Here is a 24390-nt window from a genome sequence, read left to right on the forward strand (position 1 = left end):
CAAAACCCGGGCCGTTTAAATAAGATCCACACACTGCACTCCCTTTCCCCGCCCCCCGCCCCGACGGCCGAACATAAAATACCCCCCCCCCCCCCCCCCCCCCCCGCGCCCGCTGAGCCGTCGGCCCCAGGCTACAGCTGGGGCTGCTGACCAGGAGGTGGAGGCTGGGGAGGGGCATGCTCATCAATAAATACCAGAGGGACTGCCGTACACCCAGGAGTCGTGAAAACTGAGTGCAGTGTGTGGATCTTATTTTGATCCTGATTCAAACAAGCCAATTATTAAAGACAAACAAAAAAAACACCTTTGAGAAAACCAGGAGAAATTGACTGTGGGCTGAATATTAGGGGATGTTATGAAATCACTGTTCATTTGTTAAGTGATATTGACATAGTGATTATGAAAAAAAGAAGTCAACACACACAAATATTCCCCCCACATAAACTAATTTATGACAAAAGTACAACTGTAATCCGATGGAGGAAGGGCAGCTTTCCAACAAAGGCTGCTGGACCAACTGGACATCCACGGGCAAAATAATGAACTCAACCTAAACCTCACACCTTACAAAAAATTTTACTCAAAATAGATCAAGGACTGAAATGTACAAGATAAATCCATAAAAATGTTAGGAAAAATATAGAAAAAGATCTTCAGGACGTAGAGTTAGGTGAAGAGTTTTTAGACCTGACACTAAAAACACAATCCAAAAAAGAAAAAATTGATAAATTGGACTTCATCAAAATTAAAAACTTTTTGGGGCTGGCCCTATGGCCGAGCAGTTAAGTTCACGTGCTCCACTTTGGCAGCCCAGGGTTTCACTGGTTTGGATCCCAGTGTGGACATGGCACTGCTCATCAGGCCATGTTGAGGTGGCGCCTCACGTAGCACACCCAGAGGCACTCATGACTAGAATATACAACTATATACCAGGGGACTTTGGGGAGAAAAAGGAAAAAAAAAAAAAATTGGCAACAGATATTAACTCAGGTGCCAATCTTTAAGACAAAAAAAAAAGGAAAAAAAGGTTGATTAAAAAAAAATTAACAACTGTTCGCCCTGCAAAAGATCCTATGAAGAGCCAGCCCTGATGGCTGAGTGTTTAAAGTTTGGCTCACTCTACTTCAGCAGCCCAGGTTTTCTCCCTGGCTGCAGAACCACGCCACTTGTCTGTCAGTAGCCATGCTGTGGCAGCAGCTCACATAAGAACTAGAAAGACTCACAACCAAAATATACAACTATGTACTGAGGTTTGGGGAGGAAAAAAAAAAAAAAGAGAGAGGAAGATTGGCAACAGATGTTAGCTCAGGAAGAATCTTTCCCAGCAAAAAAAAAGATCCTGTGAAAAGGATGAAAAGAGAAGCTACAGAGTGGGAGAAAGTATTTGCAAACCACACATCTGACAAAGTTCTTGTACCTAGAATATATAAAGAAATCTCAAAACAAAGAAACAATCCAATTAGAAAATGTGTGAAAGACTCAAATGGACATTTCACCAAAGAGGATATACAGACAGCAAACAAGCACATGAAAAGATGTTCAGCATCTAGTCCTGAGGAAAATGCAAATCAAGATGAAAATGAGATATTACCACACACTATTAGAATGGCTAAATTAAACAAAATAATGATAACATCAAATATTGGTGAGGATATAGAGAAAGTGAATCACTCATACATTGCTAGTAGGAATGCAAAATGGTACACTAGTCTGGAAAAATTTGTTTCTTTTAAAATTAAACCTGTAGGGGCCAGCCCAGTGGTGCAGCGGTTAAGTGCGCACGTTCTGATTCCCAGCGGCCCAGGGTTCGCCAGTTCGGATCCCAGGTGCAGACATGGCACCACTTGGCAAGCCATGCTGTGGTAGGCATCCCATGTATAAAGTAGAGGAAGACGGGCACGATGTTAGCTCAGGGCCAGGCTTCCTCAGCAAAAAGAGGAGGACCGGCAGTAGGTAGCTCAGGGCTAATCTTCCTCAAAAAAATAAATAAATAAATAAATAAAATGAAATTAAACCTGTAGTTACCATAGGACGCAGCAATTGCATTCTTAGGCATTTATTGCAGAAAAACAAAAACTTATGTTTACAGAAAAACCTATACACAAATGTTCATAGCTGCTTTATTCATAGTAGCCCCAAACTGGAAATAGCCTAGATGTCCCTCAGTGTGTGAATGGTTAAACAGACTGGTGCATCCATCTCATGGATATGACTCAGCCACAAGAAGACAGGAACTAGTTGGCTCTCACTCACTGATACTGAAAAAAGCCAACCTCAAAAGGTGACCAACTTTATGATGCATTTACATAATATTCTGTAAATAAAATGACAGAGATGGAGAACGGCGCAGTGGTCGCCTGGAGTTAGGGAAGGGGAGGAGAGCAGTGGATGCGGTTACAAAGAGATAGCCCGAGGGAGACTTGTGGTGATGGAAATGTTCTGTATCTTGATGGTGGTGGTGGTTACAGGAATCTATGGGACAAAATTGCATATAACTACACACATGAAAGGGTGAAATCTGAATAAGCTTTGTGGACTGTGCCAGTGTCAACCTGCTGGTTTCGGTACTGCCCGACAGTTACGTGAGATGCTACTGCCGGGAACTGAGTGCAGCGTACATTCAGGGACCTCCCTGAACACCTTTTTTCCAACATCCTGTGAATCTATGATTATTTCAAAATTATCTTAAAAAGTCTATCAGAGATGCATAATGACATATTAACAGATTAAATGACACAGCTCTGAGATTTGCTTTAACAAATACTCCAGGAAGTAAAAATAAAGGAAAAAAAGTGGGAGAAACAGATGAAACAGAAATGAAAAGATGTTGGTAAGTGTTGAAGCTGGGAGAAGGATTTATAAAGAAAGTACATATACTTTCCTCTTTAATTTTGTGTTTGAAAACTTCCAAAATAAAAAGTTTTAGACATTCCCAGGAGTTTTTAGTTCAAGAGAAGGGCTAAGCTTTACTTTTCTGTCTACAGCCTTATGCTTTGCTGAAAGGTTTGAATACAAACTAAGTTCAAAGCTTATAATTCTGTTTCATTTGCAAAGTTTTTATTATGACCTTTTATTAAGAGCTCATAAATGACACTTTTAATCTGGCTCTGTTTACTACTTTTTCCCTCCAGGAATTCCCCCAAAGTTATAAAAAATAAAAATCTATAAATATACATTGAGCATTATGCAGTTTTTACACAACAATAGTGGGGTCAGCGTTTCAGTGTCTCTCATCCAGAACAGAATGACGGCAGTGCAGCCTCTGAAATCTCGACAGCAGAAACGTCCCTTCTTCCAAACCCCACGTCAGCCTTTAGCATGAGGCCTTCGACAGGGGTTTGCTCTGGATGGTGACGGCCAAAGAGGACCTGCAGAGATGCTGACTGGGATGGCCGCTCCCGAGAGCAGTGTGAACAGCAAGCCGGGAAGGCTCCAGCCCTGCATGTGCCATGGCTCAAACCCGGGTTTAAACTCAGCAGGCCAAGAATCGCCAAGAGCCAAATCACAGACTCCGAGGGCTCAGCACAGGCTCGATCCGACTGCTTTCAACTGGAAGAATTTCACGTCACTACCAACATGAAAAACTCTTATTTGGTGCAGAGTCGGGGAATCTGATTTTCTCACTAGCATCCCCTCTTCAGTTGCTGACACGCAGCTCTCTCCTTCCAGGCGATTGGATGGAGCGCCCTAGAGAACAGTGAGGCCAGAGGTACACGGAGCCTGCTGTCTAGTCACCAAGTTTTTCGAGTTTTCAAATTCACCAGGAGGATGGAAGATCAGGAAATGACTGTGGAAGCTGAGTGTAAGGAGGTTCAATACGGACCGTCGGATGCTAACCTAGGGAACTCCCCGTTTATCCTGCAGGAACCTCCAGGTATCGCCGGCATATTTCTTCCTTGGACTTGGTTTTAAAATCTCTTCCTTTGGAGACCAGCCAAAGTGTATCAGCTCGCCCAGCATTTTCCTTAAACACTTGTACTTTGGTTTGTAGGGTACATCAGGGATGAAGCCTTCTTCCCCCAAGAAGCAAGGAGGTTGAACGGATTCAGACCTGCTCCTGGAAGCAGACCTTGGCTTGGCCTGCAGGCTCCTCTCAGCCCACTTCCACCATAAGGTGGGAACATGGCCTCCCCTCCACGCCAGCCTTCCAGCAGACTGGCCAGGTTACAAAGCCAGGCCCAGCTCTCAAAATCTCATCCCTCCCCCCACCCCTATCAAATCCTTTTCCTGTTTAAAATCAATGATTCCTCTATCAAGTCACAGCATGATATATCCACCGATCTAGGCTCTTGTCAGAGAAAACCTCTTTCCCAGGATGGGGCAGGACTTGGTAGTTCCCCAGCACACATCCCACCGAGGGACAAATCTGTCAGGAGAGTGCTGCCCGGCTTTAGGGAGCTTTCATCAGACGCTGAGAGAACCCTTACGAGTCACTCTCCTCCACATGAACGTCTCTGCTCCCGCCTCCTGACTCCTGCCAGCCCCAGGTCAGGGTTGTGGTGTGTGGGCCTGTTTCCAACATGATGATGGAGGGTAAAGTCACCTCTGATCAGCTCAACAGGGCACTTGGAGCCCATGTGAGGAGAGAAACAAGAATGAGGTTCTAGGATGATAAATTGGTGCCATAAATTATTTGTGAGTCAATAAAATGGGTCTAGACATCCTGAAAAACAAACCAGACAAACAGTCTTTCTGGCAGGAGGCAAAGCAGGCCCAGAACCCTCTCTTTCCTACCGCCTTCCCAGGTCGGTCTTCCAGGTCTCCAAGGAATCAAGTCCCATGACAGTGAATGAAGTCACCGGCTGCTCCTATACCCCACAGTGTGGCCTGGTTGATTAAGAAAGCCTCATTATTACCATCATAGCTTTCTCACCCCAAACATCCAGTGGCAATAGGTCATCTTTATATAGAGTTTGCTATTAAAATCATGCCTGGTCACACTCTGGCAGCCTGGGCATGACCACGAGGAGGCCACCCTCTCTTCTTCCCTTGAGTGGCTTTAACTCCCCAAGGAGGGTGGTGTCCACGTTCCTGTACAAGGCAGGCTTCCTTTCAGCTCACGAGAGGGACCTAGAAAGAAGAGGAATCCATGGAGCCTGCCTGGTGGAGGCCCCACCTGCTCTCCTTCTAGAGGGGAACTCCAGGGCCGTGAGGGTTGGTCCCCAAGCTGCAGGACACTCAACCTCCATGGAACGAGAGGTACATACGGGAGATGAGGAAGGAGAAGAGAAGGGAAAATACTTCCTCTCACCAGAGTAGCTCTCCCCAACATGCAGACCCACTGTGAGCCTCTCCTTTCCGCCAAGGAGCAGAGAAGACCACCTCGGTTGGCCGGAGATGCCTCTCAGCACCCCAGCCTCCAACTCACTTCTTCCTGCGGATCTTGGGTTTCTTCACGGGCCGTAGATAGGGGTTATCAATGATGTTCTCCTCCCCGTTCCGGCTCCCCGGCAAGGAGGGGTTCTGCTGCAGGACGGAGGTGTTCTCCTTCTCGGCTCCAGAATCATCCTTTGAGCAAAAACCGAAACAAAGCAAAAACACCAATGGCATAAGGAAAGAGATCACGCCCATAAGAAGAAGCACGATCAGCATCCCTTTCATTGAGAAATTTGAAGCCCAGGGACCACCTTCTCTGCAACGTGCCTATCTCTGCCCTGGAAGAAATGAGGCCCAGGCCCGCCTGGCTCTCAGAGGAAGACGCAACCAACCGCTTTGACACAGTCGGGCACAGAAAACAAAGCCTTGAAGCTCTTGAGAAGGCAGGGACATGAGTGAGAAAGGACAGAGACCCAGGAGCGGCAGGGAGTCAGGGGCTAAAATTTAGATGCCTCAGGGAGGACGCCTGGCCTGTGGGGTGATAAAGAAAAAGAGAAGTGACTCTGATGCCTCACAGGACTGAGACACAGGGCCAGAACAAATCACGTGCACGGGGCGTCTCCCGGACTGAAGCTGATGTAAATCATAACAGACCCCCCACGCCTTTCTCAAATATCTGCTACTTGCAACATGGTACCGACAATCATATTGCAGCAGAGGCCAGAAACTTCTCGAGCCCTGAGGGTGCCCACCAAGGCAAAGCAGAGCATGCAGAAGCCAACACTGAACGCCACTGATCGCCCCATCTGTGACTTGTGAGCAGGTCTTTCAGTGTTTATTTTTTGAGGAAAGTGATTTTGGAGAAAAGTTTATAAGTTTACATATATTCAATATCCCACTTGAGAGTTTTTTTAAATCACAACTGTGTATAGACATAGAAACAAGTAATATGTTGAAATTTTACAAACTGGTTCCAGGAATAGGGATGACTGACTCTCCTTCCCTTATTTATATTTTTGTCTATTTTCCAAGTTCTTTACAATGAGCAGAAGCTGCAAGGGAAGGGGGGTAAAGTCACATGAAGAACTTGGCCTAGAAGCTCAGGCCTAGGTGACCGTGACCAGAAGCAGCTGGTTGGGCTGCGCCCCCTGGTGACAGGCCAAGGGTTCTGTCACTGAGATTCCTGTTCTGTAACTTGAGGCAAAAGAGGACCTCAACCAGGAGATTCTGCTGTCAAAAGACAGCAGGCTGAGGGGGCTGACCAGATGGCACGAAACGAACAGCAGGCTCTCCCACAGAGACCGCTGGCCCAGGATGCTGACACGAGCCTCAGGCTTAATGAACCTGAAGGAATCGGATCACCTCCAAGTTCCACCACACGCCCTCTCGCTGTCTCATCGATTCTGTTCTCCCCAAAGACCCAGTTCCATCCAGGGTCCCCGTGCTGACCCTCTCCAACACCGGAGCCAGTTGGACCACAAGGCAACCTAGAGCCATTGTGGACCTTCTGGAGGCTCTCTTGAAAGAGGATGGCTCCAGATCCACCTAGCTCATGCCAGACACGACGTCTGACCACAACCAGACCTGTGTTGGGTATCTGGCTCCCAACCTTTCTGAAGTTCTCGACGGCTGGATTTAGTCACTCACTCCCACCTCCCTCCTGTAACTTCTCTGTGGTGAACACCCTATCTTCGAAGTTACTGAAAGTTTACTTCAGCCGTGCCTTAAGTGTTTTCTGAGATATAAGGATAGAGGCAACATGGTCGGGGTGCTGAAAGGCCCACCTGGGACCACAGCTGGAGGGCACTGAGGTTCCCTCGATTCACTATGCCTCACAAAGCTGGGATGTGGGTCCCGAGTCATGGACAACAGCTTCTCTTCTCCCAAGTAGAGCTTCTGGAAATGTCCCTTCAGGCACTGACAGCCTTGAGATGGGGAGGGGTAGATAAAGGAAGTACTAAACTGACAGATTTGCAAAAAAAAAAAACGCGGGAGGAGAAGAGCTCCTTGAGCCTGGCAGGCCAGACTTAGCAACACATGAACACATGTGGGCTCTAACGGACTCCACGCGCCTGGGGTGACTGCATCCAGTCTCACGGCTTTCAGTGCCATTTCCACACCCACAACTCCCACATGTACCACTCCAGCCCTCACCTCTCCTGACTTCCAGGCTCACAGAGCCAACTGCTCCCTCAACATCCTCACCTGGGTGTCAAGTAAGCATCTCAAACTTAACGTGCCTGAAATGAACTCCGGACCTTCCCTATGCGTAAACAGCTCTGCTCGAGGTCCTCTGGGTCTCAGGTGATGGCAACTGCATCTTTCCAGTTGTTCAAGCCAAAACCTCCACAGTCATCCTTGCTTCTTTTCTTTCTCTGACATCTCACATCCAATCTGTTAGGAAAACTTCCTGGCCTTACCTTCAAAATACGGGCAGAATCTGACCACTTCCACTGCCTCTACTGTGACCACCCTGGTCGGACCTACCACTGTCTCTCGCCTAGCCTACTGCAGCAGCTTCCTAACGGCCCTCCCTCCACAGTCCATTCTCATCACAGCAGCCAGCGATCCCTGAAGAAGCTCAGCTATGTCCCTCTTCTGCTCCACACCCTTCCACGACTCCCATCTCACCCAGTTAAGAACTAGTTAAGAACCTAGGTGTAAAAACTGCCTACCAGGCTCTACCTGATCCGACCCCTCTCTCTCCCTCCCTGCTTTCCTGAGCCACAGCCACATTCGCCTTGGTGCTGTTCCTCAGGGCCTTTGCACCAGCTGTTCCCTTTCCAGAACACTCTTCCCCAGATATCCACATGGCTCACTTCCCCACCTCCTTCAAGTCTCTGCTCACATGTCACCTTCTCAGTGATGTCCACCCTGGGCACCCGATTCAAAACTGAACCCTCCACCCTGCACCCTGGGTCTTCCCCTACGCAGCCCCCTCCCACACCACTTTCATCTTTAATATACTATATAATGAATTACTTATAGATCATATTTAATGTTGTTCCCCCACTGCCAATACGCAGGCTCCCAAATGGCAGATATTTTGTTTCTTCTCGTTAGTGATGTGTTCTGAGCACCCAGAAAAGTGTCTGGCACAGGCCAGACACTAAATAATACTTGCTGAATAAATGAACGGTATACGGTTCATAAGAGAGTAAAAATTTAGGCACTGGGATTGCCCGCAGGAGGTAGCTAGCTCAAATGGATGAGAAAAAAAATTCTATTATACGCTAATTTTAAATAAATAGTCCCTTTATGTTCAAGTAGATGGAGAAACCAGAACCAGGTTAAACCAAGTAACTACCTGGCAACAGTCCTTGAGGAAGGTGCTGTCATCTACAGATAAAGAGTAATTTAAAATAGCAGCTATTCAACTCACTGTAACAATGTCTGTAAATGCTAAAGATAGAAAACACCTAAACGTCCCAAAGGGACTGGTTAAATTCAATTGTTAACATCCATACGATGGAATCTGAGGAAACTGTGACGCATGAAGAAAAACTCCTTATATACAGACATGGAATGATCACCAAGATATATCAATAAGGGAAAAAAGCAAGGGGAAAACCATTTTGTGATTTGCTGTTCATGTTTAAAACAGTAAAAAAACAATGCCTCTAGAAGACACACAAGAGGCTGGGGACAGGGGTTGCTTTGGAAGAGGGAAAGTGGATGACAGGGAGCAAAGATGAGAGAAAGAATTGTCACCACACATCTTTTTGTACATTCTGAATTTTGAAACACATGGTTACATTTGCCAGTTCAACAAAATAACATGAACAAGTCCAGTTGATCGTACATATGTTGTTGCTCTAAGTCTTTCTATTCATTTATTTTTTCACAGAAGAGCATGTGGTTGTATAGCCTAAAACAGCAGGGGTGGGAACAATGGGCGCCGTGAGCTGCCACGTGCCAGGCACCTAGTCTGCAACAGCTCATTTTACCTCAGGCTTCTCGCTTCCCATTGAGGTAGGAGTTCCTAATCCAATTTGTGCTTGTGAGGAAGCAGACTCAGAAGTTAGATAACGCAACCAAAGTCACATTGTCTGGAAGTACGTGAGTCCGCATTTGAAGCCAGGCTAGTCTGACTCCGAGCATCAGGTCTTTCTACTCCCTGCTGTCTGCTTTGGCCTCTCGGCATCCAGGAATCCTCGGGCAGCTCCTGGCATTCTTTCAGCCTTGGTTCACTCACCACCATGACCTCACCTATGTCCTTCCCTGGATGTTAGATAACATATCTGCAGGCCCTTTAACAACTTTGTACTTACAAAGGGATGGTGATGTTTGCTTAGAAGATTCCTCCTTCTCATGAGGTGAACCTCATCTTAGTCCATGACCCAATCACCATATCTCAGACCAAATTAACTGAGTCCAAAACAGAAGTGGAGAATAACAAGTTCCTCTGCTTTATGGAAAGCCATGGGCTCCCAGCCCTAATTCCGGAAGGAATAATCAACATTAAAGAAACGTGTGTTCAAGCAGGGAAGACCTGCAGCAATGTTAGAGACAGCACTGGCACTCCCCACCTGCACGCTGGAGCTGCTGGCTGCCACCTGGTGCACTGCACCTTAGAGAACAGGAGGAACACCTGGTCCAACTGCAATCACTAAGGCATCCTTTGCTTAAAAGCTAGGGCCAATCTTAAAGGATGGAAGGTGGTAACCTGACTATAAGGGTCCCGTAAGCCTTAAAGGCATTAGAGCTTCCAGCAGCTCTGTGGCTCTACTCGGCACTTTCTCCCAAGAAGCAGGATCAAGAGCAGAGCCTTATTCTTTTACTTGCCAAGCACAACACACTGATAACCGGAAAAGAACATCCACAAGTCCCAACGAGCGCATCTCACCCACCTTTGTCTCTGTGCCCCCACACTCTACCTCCTGCCCTGGGTATGAAATGTCCACGATAAGCCAAACCTCCCCTCTGGGCACTAGCTCCCGTGCCCTCTCACCTATCAAAGAACATCATTTCCAAACGATGCCTCCTCTCCTGCATCAATTTTCCCTCTCTACCAGATCATTCCCGCCAGCATACAGACCATATAAATCCTGTTATTCCTCTTATCTTAAAAAACAAACACAAAGAAAAAATAAAAACACCTCTCTTAACTGCTCAACTTCTCCCCTTTAGTTACTACTCCATTTTTCTCCACTTTACAGCAGAATTCCTTGAAACAACTCTCTATATATGCACTGCCCACCGGAACTTTCCGCAATGATATGTTCATATCTGCACTACCCAGGATGGTAGCCACTCGCCGTACACGGCTATTGGACACTTGATATGTGGCTAGGGTGACTAAGGAACTGCGTTTTTAGTTTTATTCAATTTTAATTAATTTACATCTAAATAGCCACATATGGTTAGTGCCTACCATAATGGACAACTAAGTCTATACTCACTGACTACAGTTTCTCTTCTCCCATCACTGAATTCACTCCAGAAACCTTGCTCTTATGCTTACTGAAATCGCTCTTGTCAAGGTCACAAATTACATTCCCATTGCCGAATCGAATGGACAAATTCTCAGTCCTCATATTACTGGAACTAACTGCAGCTTTTTTTTTTTCCTGAGGAAGACTGGCCCTGAGCTAACACCCGTGCCCATCTTCCTCTACTTTATATGTGGGACGCCTGCCACAGCGTGGCTTGACGAGCAGTGCTAGGCCCGCACTCTGGATCCGAACTGGCGAACCCCAGGCTGCCAAAGTGCAGCGTGTGAACTTACCCGCTGCGCCACTGGGCCGGCCCCTAACTGGAGCTTTTGACACAGCCGATCACTCTTTTCTCCCTGAAACACTTCCTTCCCTTGGTCTCCAGAACAGCACACCCTCCCAGTTCTCCCACCGCTCCGGCTGTGCCTTCTCCATCTCCTTGGCTGGTTCCTCCTCATCTCCTCACCCTCTGAACGTGGAGAGCTCCAGGGCTCAGTCCTGCCCCTCTTCTCTTTTGCATCCTCACTCACTCCCCAGGAGAGCTCACCTAGACTCACGGTGTTAGACACTGTCCACACGCTGATGACTCCCCAGTTTGCATCGCTAGCCCTAAGACTCCTTCAACTCCAGCTCCTACATCCCTCTCTCTACCTGACATCGCTGCCTGCCTGTCTAATAAGCATCTCAAACTTACCTCATCTAAACCTGAGCTCCTGGCTTTCCCCCATACACCTGTTCCACCCAACCACCTTTCCTATCTTGGCTGAAGGCAATTCCACCTTTCCTGTTGCTCAGGCAAAAAACCTTGCATTTATTTTTGACTCTTTCTCTCCCATCCACTCCATCAGTTGGCTCTGCTCTGAAAATAATCTAGAATTTGACCAAATAATCTACCTGACAATGTCTCATTATCTCCATTTCTACCACCATCTCGAAGTTTACTGCGACAGCCTCCTAAGTGGTCTCTGCACTTCTGCCCTTACCCTCTATAGTCTATTCTCAGCACAGCAACCTGACTGATCCTGCTCACAAACCGACCTCACATCCCGACCCACCTCTGTTCAGCATTTCCAATGGCTTCCACCTTACTGAGAAAAAGCCCAAGTGTTTAATACAGCCTTTAATATTTGACTCCCCCCAGGAGCTCTCTGACTTCATACCCTGCTTCTCTCCCCCTTGTTCACACCACTCTGGTGACCCTGATGGCCTTGTTGTTCTTTAACACAACAGCTCCCACCTCAGGGCCTTTGCATCTGCTGTTCCCTCTGCGAGAAATGCTCTACTCCGCGATATGTGCAAGCCTTCTTCTCTTCGGGTCTTTACTCAAATGTCACCTTCTCAGTCACCCTATCTAATACCACATCCCCTCAGGCCCATAGCTACTTCCTATCTCCTAATTTATTATATTTCCTTGCTCCATGAAAGCAGGAAACTTTGTCTATTTCGTCTCCTACTAATTCCCCAGCACCTGGAACTTGCCTGGCTCTGGCAGGCCTTCATTCAATGTTTGCTGAATGAATGGATGAATCCCCAGGGCATGGGCTTATCTCTCAAGCTGTAGATCACGTCACACTGGGATCATTACAAACCCATCATGCAAAGCCTAACACAAAGCCAGAGACCCAGGGTAGGTCATGTCCAATTGCCATGGTGACCAGCTGCGGGCAGTATGGGCTAGTGTGGGGGGCCGCTGAAGCAGGCAGAAGGCAGGACCCACCGTGCTGATGTGAAGAGGGAGGTTCTCGGTGTCCGTCTGCTCATCCTGCTCCGAGGAATCTGTCTCCTCCATTTGTTGCATCTCCAGCTCAGACGGCAGAAGAGCCGTCAGGTAGGGGATGGTGAAGGGCCTGGCAGCAATCACTGGGGAATTGGAAGAGAGGCACGGTTCCACTGTCATGGAGTTCCGGCAGCTGGCCTGGAGCCTTCCAACAGATCAGTGAGCAGCACCGAGTGACAGTAATGGCACTGCACTCTGAGCACTTACCACAGGCCAGGCCATGTCCCTCAGGCTTTACATGTTATCTTTAATCCTCGCCGCCATCCTATTAAGTAAGTACAATTACCAACCCCATTTTATAGATGAGGAACCTGAGGCACAGAGAGGTTAAGTGGCTTGCTCAGGCACACAGAAAGTGGCAGAGCAGGATTTGAACTCGGGCAATATGACTTCAGAGCCCACTTTTACCAAGTACAACTGAAATCAGACAGAACTGGGGCTAAAGCCTAGCAAAGCATCAGCTTAGTGATCTTGCACCCAGGGCCAGTTAACCCCTCTGGCCTCATTTCTAGAGCAAGGATATTGATCCTTTCAGCATGAAGGACTCAAGTCCAAATGCTGGACTTGAGAACTCCCCATGTAGGCATATTCAGTGATCTAGAGGGCATGTCAGGTAAGAGAGTGTTCCAGTTCTTCCAAAAAGCATTGCGGATGAGAAAAAGAAACTATTGATTAAAAAAATGAAAAGAAAATCTCACGTACACTTCTACGGCAGAACGTGATTATCAAGAGACACTCTAAGATTATTTTTAGATGTGGCTCGGATGTGGGGTCCTGTGGTCAGAAAGAGCTGGGTTTGAATGCTACCTACTCGCTGTGTGACCTTGGGTGAGCGTCTTCATTTCTCTTCTCTCTAAGCGGCGGCTTCCTATAATGATGGTGATAACGGCTCCTAACACAGGCTCACGTGAGGATTTAATTACAGTGTATGGGAAACAATTAGCACAGTGCCTGGCACTTAATAACTCTTAGCTGCTATTATCGCAGGGCCAGACACACAGCAAGCATTCAATAGGAACTTAATGACTGAATCACCCAAACCAAACTCCCTCTACCTTTGGAGAAACTGAGGCCTATGGAGATGAAGTAACTGATCACATGGCCAAATGGTAGTGCTGAGATGACAAATAAAATGAGATGGTACCTGTGAGAGGACATCGTGAAGGGCAAAGCCCGGCAGATGTTCCGTAACTGCCCTGTCCCCTGATGCCAGTGTCCCTTCTCCTGCCAGGGCTGCCACTTCTACTGTCTGAACCTCTCTGGTATGAGCTAGGGCTCACTCACCTTGAGGTAACCTAAGCTCAGTGCACCTCAAGCGGCCAATCCTGACAGAGGCCGTTAGTTTTTGGAGTTATCAGTTAGAGACAGGCCCTTAAGACCTGGGGAAAGAAGCCAGAAGTCTGAAGAACAAGCTAAAACCCAAGACAAGGACCAAGCTTATTCGTCTCTTCCTACCCTGCTGAGAGAAAGGGGAGATGGTGTGATTATCACAAAAGACAAGACAGAATCCACAGAGGGGAGAGACTCTCACGTGGAAACGTGCTGACGTCATCTTTGAAAAGACTCTGGGTCTCGCCTGTCTTGGCCATGAAACGGGTGAGTGCCCGCTCCACATCTCGCCTCTGGGATGCAGCCTTCTCCCGCAGGACCTGGTAGTCTGACACGGGCTCACGGTACGTCTAAAAGAGAAGAGCAAAGACACCAGAGTAGCATCAACGGGTCATTCTGCTCTCCCAGGGTCCCTGCCTTGGTGATGCCAGGTCCTTCCACCCTTTTGTGGATTGTACTGTCTTGTTTTCTCAAACCAACCCTCACAAAATGGACACATTGTCACAAAAGATCCCCTCAAAGAAATATAGACTGAAGACGCTAATGTAAGTGCAAGTGAACAAGAAAATGGCAGGCCTGACACTCCTCCTGCTCCTAATTACAAGCTCTTCAGCAATCATGTTAATGGAGAGAAAAATGATCAAGAGCTAATCAGAATGAGAAGTTGGCCAAAACAATCTTAAATTGTAATGGTAAGGGTGACATTTTAAAAATGACCAAAAAAGAGCCAGTCCTGATGGCCCAGTGGTTAAAGTTCATCACGTTCTGCTTCAGTGGCCCGGGTTCAGTTCCCGGGTGTGGAGCCACACCACTGGTGTGTCAGCGGCCATGCTGTGGCAGCGGCTCACAGAGAACTAGAAGGACTGACAACTAGGATATATAACTATGTACTGGGGCTTTGGGGGAAAAAAAGGAGAGAGAGGAAGATTGACAACAGATGTTAGCTCAGGGCAAATCTTCCCCAGCAAATTAAAAAAAAGAAGGTACTACTGCATTTAAAAAAGAAATAAGTAATAAAATGACCAAAGAAGTAAATATTCTTCACGATACAGAGAGGATTTCTAAAGGAGGTACTTGGAAACATTTCCACTGCTATCAATGTTCATTCCAATGTGTTACCTATACAGTTCCCATATCTACATTTAAACAAAGAAACAGGATTTTATGACATGTTTAAAATCCCAAAATAAAGAATTTGAGTGGATTTTCAACATACTTGTTAAAAACTTTAAAATGCAAGATCTTACAATTATTTTTAAACTAATTGTTTGACACTCAAGAAGTTGGAAGTTTACTAGAAAATTTTAAACAAAATTCTTCAAATAACTGGTAGATGAGAATGAAAAAAATTAATTAATTTTATGAGTTATTATGGGCTGCCAATGATGCCACATTTCTTTGTAATATACCTTTTTCAATTCTGAGAGCTATTAAAGGATCGAAATAAATTGATCTGAGAATCAAATCTCCAACCTATTATTCCATCAAGTATTAAACTAAGATTTTAAAACATAAAAAAAGCAGAGGCAATCACACAGCTGCCACCAAAAAGGAGCAAACAGGTTTCCTGAACCTTCGATAAGGGTCACACTATCTTTTAATGTACATTATTTGAGTATAGTGTTACACTATAGAATTCATGTAAATAAGCAAACAAATATTAAAGTATGGGCTTAATATTTTTACTGATAGAGACACACTATACAAGAGTCAGAGACTCTTGTGGGTTGAATTGTGTCCCCTAAAAAAAGATATGTTGAAGTCCTAACCCCCAGCACGTCAGAATATGATCCTATTTGGAAATAGGGTCACTGTAGGATATACTCAGTTAACATGAGATCATACTGGAACAGGGAGATGTTAAGCCAACGTGACCGGTGCCCTTGTAAGAAAACAGCCATGTGAAGACAGAAGACTGGAGTGTGGCATCTCTAAGCCAAGGAACGCCACAGACTGCCAACCACCCACCCAAAGCTGGGAAGAGGCAAGGAAGGGTTCTTCTACAGCTTTCAGAGGGAGTCTGCCAACACCCTGATCTTGGACATCTAGCCTCTGGAACTATAAGACAATAAGTTTCTGTTGTTCTAAGCCACCTACTTTGTTCTGGCAGCATTAGGACGCTAATTACAGAGACAATGGTCAAGGGCAATGGCTGTGTAGCAATGGTGGGTGACCGTCTATTCCTCTCCCCCGTATCCACGTATCCATCACTACTCTGATAATAGACAGTGTTTCACTGTCAAATATAGGGTTTCTGGCCATGGCGGGTAGGATATACATCCAGTACCTTGTATCAGTTTTAATATCTGCATTATGAATATATTTCTCAGCTGCTAAAATAGAATGCCATGTATTATTTTTCTGAATTTTATAGTTTATCATTGTTGACTTCTGAAATTTGTTATAAGTTACATATAAAAGAATTTGGATTGGATTTAATTTCAAATTTTTGAATATAGAGATGGGTGTGGGGAAATGTCCTGAAGGACTTGTTCCAACAGCCTGCATGATGGCCATATTCGCACCAGTACGTGGTGTGGAGCCAGCCCTGGTGCTCTAGTGGTTAAGACTCGGTGTTCTCCCCACCTGGGCCCGGGTTCTTTTCCCGGACAGGGAAGCACACCACTCATCTGTCGGTTGTCATACTGTGGTGGCTGCGTGTTGCTGCCAGGCTGAAAGTTACGCCAGTGATATTTCAAATACCAGTGGGGTCACTCATGGTGGACAGATTTCAGTGGGACTTTCAGACAAAGACAGACTAGGAGGAAGGACCTGGCCACCCATTTCGGAAAAAACTGGCCATGAAAACCCTAAGAATAGCAGCAGAGCATCATCTGATACAGTGCCGGAAGGTGAGAGGATGGCGCAAAAAGACCGGGTAGAGTTCTGCTCTGCTGTACACAGGGGTGCTAGGAGTCAGATCTGACTCCACGGGACTAACAACAAAAATGTGGTGTAGACAAAGGAAGCGTGTGGAAGAACCGTGGGGACGCCTCTGCACACCCCTTCCCAAGGGAGGGTGAAACTGCTAGTCCAGCAAATGAGAACACATTTGAACCACAGAGGACAACTTGACTTGTCCTCATACAGACCCAGAACTCAGAGTTACAAAAACTTCCTTTTCATGATATTACCAAGTATGTTTTAAATAAGTTTTCCTCCTTAATTTCAAAAGTAACTCTTTTCTATTATGGAAAATTTGGAAAATCTAGAAAAGCACACACAAAACAACAAAAGTTACCTATAATTCCACCAAGAATTGCTAAGAACATTTTGTGGAATATGTCTTTTCTCTGTGTGGCCAGGTAATTTTGTGTTTTGGTGGGACAGGTAAAATTGCACCAGCTTCCATTTCTTCGTTCACTATACTTTTGTCAGCAAACTGGAGAACATAATTCTCCATTGCCTAATTATTTTTCAATGAGGAAAGACATTCTGGGTTCTGAACTACCCTTTTACCAACAAACTTTTGGACTCCAGTCTGACAGTCCGTAGGAATTGACTCTGCTTTTGCATCCCTCACAGTCCTCAGCGCGGCCTCATCACTCACCGGAGTTTTGATGTAGGTGTGGGGGTCGGGGAACTCGGGAAAGTGGCTGGGGATGTGTGGTGGATGGGGCCGGTTCTGCCCTGCCGTGAGGGCCTTGGGGGTCACTGGCTGGTTGGTCACTGGAGCTGCAACAGAGTCACAAGTGGTTACTCCTTCACCCAAAGCTCTGGGTCTCTACCCAAACCCTCCTTTTCTCCAAGTCAATCCTGCACTTTAATGTTCTATACAACAGGCACCTTGTATTTCTATCGATAAAAGGCCTTTAATGGCTTGAGGATATGAGCAGGCCACCTCCACCATGCCCAGTCCTGCTGATGACCCAGGGTGACATTTCCATCTATGACAACCTGCTTGCATGCTTCTTAGGTAAGTGAGTGGATGGCGGTGCCAAGTTAACTACATGAAAGAGCATGCTGAGCAGCTAAGGAGGTGGGTGGGCTGCCAACTCTCTTTTCTTAGAACCCAGATAACAGAGACCTACAGTCAGCCACATAAGTAAGTGTGGGCTAATGACAGCAACAGGGGATTGAGAATGGTACCTTCTACTGCTACTTCGAGAGGGAAGTTCTTAAAAAAGATGCCAGCATGAAAAAAGTGAAAAAAAAAAAAAAATCTGGTGAATTCTCTCCAGGTCCTTTAGGCCCAAACTAGCTACTCCCAACCCAGTTTATGGCACTCAGTTTATCTACGGCACTCAGTTTATCTACGGCAGAGGTCATCAAACTTTTTGTGTAAGAGAACAGAGAGTAAATATCTCAGGTTTTGCAAGCCACACAGTCTGTCACAACTACTCAATTCTACCATTAGTGTGAAAGCACCCAGAGATAATAAGTAAACATGGCTGTGTTCCAATAAAACTTTATTTACAAAAACAAGCGGTGGCCTGCATTAGGCCTCCAGGCCTTAGTTTACTGACCCTTGATCTAAAGAACAAGAAGTTTCACATTTTTCAAGCAGCATCAATTGCTCTTCTGGGGCGGAAGCACAAGAACCACAGCAACAGCTCAGAGATGGTTTACTTTCTGGTGACTGAACTTCACATCCTAATCCTATGAGCCCAAATAAAGATTATATCGCAAGGAGCCCCAAATAATGGAAGGAAGCCTGCAGCAAGGAAGCAGCTACAAACTAATCCCTGCCCCATTCAGTTAGTTCATCCCACAGGCATTAATTGAGCACTTACTGAGTATCTCAGTTCAAAGTCACTTACGGGCAGTGATGACCATCCTCTGAGAGCGTTTTGCATAAGCAGGGAGAGTGTCCACATTAAAACCTAAGAAGCAGGAAAACAAAAATCACTGCCAAGACTACTGGATATTGAACACAGAAAGGGGAATAATACTGTGGTGAAATAGCTTAAATTCCTAACTCAAGTGCTTTGCAGCCACTCAAAAGAAGTTTCAGCAGAATCCCCCAACAGGGAGTTAGGAGGTCTCTCAAAGGGGTTCAGAGGGACCCTCTTTTGATAACTCTCTCAAGCTAAAAGCAAACCAGGAGACTCATGAGGGAATTCCACGGCTGACTGCTGGGGACTCCTCTGTCCCATAACTCCAACTCAGCTGCATCGAAGAATTGGAAACTGGAGGCGTACTCACCCATCTCGACAAGCGTGACCACAATATCTGAGAGTGTGGGCTGGGTCCGGGCTGTGTGCTCACAGTAAGACTTGGCACTCCTCCCAATTTCTGAAATGTCTAGGGAAGGATCACAGCATAAAGTCTCATTCTCGGTTCAAGAAAAGTTAAACACAGAATTACCATATGAGCCAGCAATTCCACTCCTAGGTACACACCCAAGCAAACTGAAAACAGGGACTCAAACGGATACTTGTACACCAATGTTCACAGCAGCATTGTTCACAATAGCCAAAAGGTGGAAACAACACCGTGCCACCAACAGATGAATGGATAAACAAAATGTGGTCTATACGTGCAATGGAATATCATTCAGCTTTCAAAAGGAATGAAATTCTGACACACGCTACAACATGGGTGAACTATGAAAACATTATGCTAAGTGAAATGAACCAGACACAGAAAGCCAAATATTTTAAGATTCTACTTATATGAAATACTTAGAAAAAAGAAAATTCATAGAGAGGAAAAGTAGATTGAGGCTACCAGGGGCTGAGGGGAGAGGAAACGGGGAGTCATCGTTTACGGATTCATAGTTTCTGTTTAGAATGATGAAAAAGTTCTGGAAATGGATAGTGTTGATGGTTGCAGAACATTGTGAACGTATTTAATGCTGCTAAATTCTACACTTAAAATTGGTTAAATTTGGGGGCCAGCCCCATGGCCTAATGGTTAAGTCTGGCATGCTCCACTTTGGCAGCCTGAGCTCAGTTTCTGGGCACAGACCTATCCCACTTGTCAGCAGCCATGCTGTGGTGGTGACGCACATACAAAACAGAGGAAGACTGGCACAGATGTTAGCTCAGGGCGAATCTTCCTCAAGCAAAAAGAGGAAGATTGGCAATAGATGTTAGCTCAGGGTGAATCCTTCTCAGCAAAAAAAAAAAAAAAAGTGAAATTGGTAAATGTTATGTTATGTATATCTTGCCACACGCACACAAAAAGTCTTATTCTCTAGAGGGTAAGTTTTTGTTTCTTCTGCCTGAAGCTGAACCTCTATTTAAGAGTTATGTTAAAGTCCTTCAGGGGAAAGAAGTATGAAGCTGGGGGCCATGAACGCGCTTCAGAGGTGGATGGGCAGTTCCATGAAGACTCTGAAATTGTGCTGAATTTTCCATACAAAAAAAGCCTTTTTCTGGGGATGGGATCACAGAGTTCATCAGATGTAAAAGGGGCCCAAAAAGGTAAGGGGCCTAATGGCTCAGAAGCTAAGAGCGAGTGGTGCTTCAGAGGGAAGGCGTCTACCTGAAGACCTACCACCAACACGCCACGCTCCTCTGAGCAGGTCGTTAACATCGGCCTCTACATAGGAAAACGCTGGGCAGTATCTGTTTACTGTGGGGAAATCTAATTAGAATCCTGGTAGAACATCTTAGAAATAAGCCAGGGGGCAGTTAAAATATCTTCACCTATTTGGCTTTTTTCATGCCAGCAGGTGCCAGGATGTCAAAGGATACGTACAAGAAATGTAGAAAACAAAACGGAGACTTTGCTCTGAACCCAGTCTAAGATTGGGGTCCCTAGAAACAAAGCAATTGTAGTCAACAAGCACAATTCTGTCCGATGCTTCTAACTAACACGAATCCTAAAACTTTGCTATCCACAGCTCTGGACAACATGGAGGTGCTCAAGTCTTAGCAAGCCCTCAGCTTAAGCCGTCCATCCTTGGCGTTCCTTTGGCTGAAGGGGCCCACTTTTATACTGTTTTCAAATCTCTTAGTTCTAATACTCACCTTTCCAACACAAGTATTTCAGCTCCATCCCCTTTAGTGGCAACCATTTCTTCTGAGAGAAAAAAGGCCTCATCCAGCGGCGTGAGAAAGAACCGCCTCAACCATGAGGCCCTTTACACTCTGAATGGTGAGATCTTTTCAAGGACTGTATTCTTATCTGTTGGGAACTATGAGTCCATTCCTTAGGACAAACGTTCTCAGGGCGTTCCAGGAATCCCAGGGCCTCCCTGAAATCCTTTCCAAAGTCCACAGGTCAAAACTATTTTCATAATAAAATTAAGACATTCTTTGAGTTTTTCCTTCTCATTCTCTCATGTAGTTTTCTGGAGGCTATATGACCTGTGATGACATCACAGCTCTGCTGGATAATGGAATGTGTGCTTGTGCATTCTTATGTTTAAAAATATTCTCAGTTTTCTTTTCTGATGTGGCAAATATCTGTACAGTATATAAAGTCCATGTATACAAAACTCTTCAGGGTCCTCAGTATTTAAGAGTCTAAAGGGGTTCTGAGACCAAAAAGGTTCAGATCGCTGCTTTAGGAAAACATTTGGTATTTAAACGTCTGAACATCAGCTGCAGAGAGCCACTTCATCCCATGTCATGCCCTCCCTGGGGAGCCCACATCTAGTGACTGATGAAGAACTGGAGTACAAACGCAGGGCCTTTGTGGCCTGATGTAGGATACTGATGGGTAATAAGCTATTCAGAGCTCCCCAGGGAGTTGCCTAATTCTTTGCTTGGCCTGAATTGCAGTTCAGCTTCTCCCTCTGCCTAAACCTTTCTCTCACTTCCACTCATAGGTGTTGATCCCCTTAAAAACACCTTACAGGGCCTGGCCCCGTGGCTGAGTGGTTAAGTTCCTGTTCTCCACTTCAGCAGCCCAGGGTTTCACCGGTTCGAATCCTGGGAGCAGACATGGCACTGCTCATTAGGCCACGCTGAAGTGGCATCCCACATGCCACAACTAGAAGGACCCACAACTAAGAATACATGACTATGTACAGGGGGGCTTTGGGGAGAAAAAGGAAATAAATAAAATCTTAAAAAAAAAAAAAGGAACAAATGTTCACTTTAAAAAAAAACAACAAAAACAACTTACATACACTCATCCCCATGCCATCCTACTCAAAAAAAATAAGGTCCAAACAGGGAAACATGTTGTATATGCAGCAAAGCCTAGGTGAGACTATTCTACGTCCCTAAACCTCAAGACACTTCCTTTCAAAAGTGGTTTCTTCGGGGCTGGCTCGATGGCCGAGTGGTTAAGTTCGTGGCTCTGCTTTGGCAGCCTGGGGTTTCACCGGCTTGGATCCCAGGCACAGACATGGCACCGCTCATCAGGCCATGCTGAGGCAGCGTCCCATATAGCACAACCAGAGGCGCTCACAACTAGAATAGACAATGAAGTACTGGGGCTTTGGGGAGAAGAAGAAGAAAAACAAAGGAGTGGCAACAGATGTTAGCTCAGGTGCTAATCTTAAAAAAAAAAAGTGTTTTTTTCCATTCTATAAAACTTATTCACCCTCACTCTTTGTATCACATAATATAACACTTGGTTATATAATGTGTGGCATCTATTTCATGGGAATTAATCCAGACTCTCCAGCAAACTGTAAAGTTCTTTGAGTATAGAGAGCAAAAAGCACTAAGAACAGCACCCACAAGTCATCGAGGTTACAATGTTCCCAGCATCGATTGTTTTAAAGATATGTCTCACTTATATCCACAACTCCATTAGGTGTAAATTATTAACCCATTGCACAAATGAGGAAACTGAGGTTCAGGAGGTTTAGTGAAAGAGTGTTAAGTGACAGAGTAACCACTTACACCCAGGTCTATCTGATTCTAAAGCCTGTAAGTCACTTTACTATACTCTCCTCTTCCTTCTTCAATCCTCTCTAACACTATCACAACGCAGGAGACAGAACAGACGTTTGGTTGCCTCGAAGAAGGCCTAATGTTTGCCAGTACTCACAGCTCTGCAGCATCTCTGTCAGTGTTTCCACAGATGCTTTCTCAGCGCTCTCAAACCCTGCCTCTGTCAGCAAGGAGCTCACAACCACTTGCAGGGTTCGCCTCCGAGCCAGATGGTAGTTATCAGCAGGGTTAGTAGACTGTTTACTTCCTGATCTCTGTGAATCAGCAGCCCAGAAAGAGAGATTTTCATCCACAGGACAGGGAGGAAATCACGTTTCACACATCGTCAATGACAAGCAAAGGTTCTTTTGCTAAATATTTAACAGTGCTTAAGAAAATGTGGTAGCCCCCGATGTTTAGACTTACAGATCTTGACTGAGTGATAAGTGAACACCCAAGGGACTCTAAATACAGAGAAAGCCTTTCTGTTTATCTAAAACTTAAAATTCCAGTAACACAAATTGGTTGTTTTTTACTTTTTATTTTAACAGATTATCAGAATATATTACATAACTAAAGCAACACTCATGATGGGAGTGAATTCATGTCTACCTCTCAGAAAAAAAAATCTCTCGTTCCTCCCCTCTCTACACCATTTCACTAACAAGAAAATTAAAACAACACACGATGCAGAGGAGAGGAGGGCGAAGGATAACGAGAAAAGCAAGAGAGCTAAATATTTTGAAACAGGAATCCCTCCCAACTTTGGCTGGCCAATAAGGAGGCGAAAACGGCCTCTTCGGACCAATCAGGAGGTGTTCCGGGTTCCCAACACCCACCAGGGAACGAGCCAATCAGTACACAGATCCACCAACTCAGGAGGCCGCCGCCAAGTCCCAAGGAGGGGGGGCACGTACGGCCTGAAAGACCCTCCTCCACTCGGAGCTTATGGTGGGGCTGGATTTCTGGGTATGAGCTTGTTACCCAGGCTAGAGGAAAGTTACAGAATGCCCAGACACTCTCGGCTTCGGCCCCGCGCCTCCAGCCCTTACCGTTCCGGAGCTGCCGGCCCCGGCAGTGGCCGCCGTGTCGGCCATCTTGCTCGGCGTAATGTGCGCAAGCGCAGGGCAGGATGGGACTTGTAGTCGCGGGGCGGGGCGGCACTGCGAGGGGGCGGGGCGGCGCGAGCCCTCAAGCCCAGAAGGGGGTGCACCTGATGACCCCGGCTCACGTGACCTTCTGTGAGCAACGGGTTCCTGGGGCCCCGAATTGGCCAGGAAGATGCGCCATCGGTTTCACACCTCTTTCAAGATGAAATCTTTTCTCTTAAAGAGCACACCCCTGGAACGCTCCAAACTTGCCTGTTAGCAACACCTAGCTGGGTCCCGCCCAGTCCCAGTGACACTCTCTGGGATGGGGTCTGGGAATCTGTATTGTTAAGCTCTCCGGGTGATTCTCCTGAGCGGGAAACTTGGGAAACCTTATTTTGTGCTGACAGCTCCGCAGTTCCAAAGTCCAACTTGGAACCAGAGCCTAACGAACACCTAGTGCAGGTCTTCCTCTGCATCCCGCTACCTTCTTGCCCTCAGTCAATCCGCAGGTATTTGCGGGGCGAACCGGGAGGCGCAGGCGGCGGGAGGCTGTCCCTTGCCTGCCTCACTCCCAGGGCGTGGCGTCCACGCGGCGCCTGTGGTTTTCCGCGGTCACTCGCCCGTCAGTCCCTTTGGATGGGGTTCTTCGTGCGGTGACAGCACCG

At 46.2% G+C, this 24390-nt stretch overlaps 1 protein-coding gene across 1 annotated transcript; it reads right to left on the bottom strand.

The window, feature by feature from the left end:
* Positions 1-3035: 3035 nt before the first annotated feature.
* TAF8 (TATA-box binding protein associated factor 8) lies at positions 3036-23745 on the bottom strand. The gene is made up of 9 exons (XM_046640546.1): positions 23687-23745; positions 22753-22909; positions 19003-19101; positions 18618-18680; positions 17408-17532; positions 14060-14207; positions 12469-12611; positions 5369-5508; positions 3036-5070 (listed from the first exon to the last, which is right to left on the bottom strand). The coding sequence occupies exons 1-9, from the start codon at positions 23729-23731 to the stop codon at positions 5058-5060; spliced, it is 933 nt and encodes a 310-aa protein (XP_046496502.1). The 5' UTR covers positions 23732-23745; the 3' UTR covers positions 3036-5057.
* Positions 23746-24390: the final 645 nt, after the last annotated feature.

This window comes from Equus quagga, chromosome 15 (genome assembly GCF_021613505.1).
Source record: "Equus quagga isolate Etosha38 chromosome 15, UCLA_HA_Equagga_1.0, whole genome shotgun sequence".
In the NCBI taxonomy this organism is placed as follows: domain Eukaryota; kingdom Metazoa; phylum Chordata; class Mammalia; order Perissodactyla; family Equidae; genus Equus; species Equus quagga.

Bases quoted from the DNA above. Each gene is read 5' to 3' on its own strand.
- TAF8 (XM_046640546.1), bottom strand. From the start codon at position 23,731: ATGGCCGACACGGCGGCCACTGCCGGGGCCGGCAGCTCCGGAACG. The intron at 19,102-22,752 runs GTGAGTACTGGC...ATCCTTCCCTAG, and splicing joins GACAGAGATGCTGCAGAGCT to ACATTTCAGAAATTGGGAGG. The intron at 17,533-18,617 runs GTAAGTGACTTT...ACTCTGTTGCAG, and splicing joins GAGGATGGTCATCACTGCCC to CTCCAGTGACCAACCAGCCA.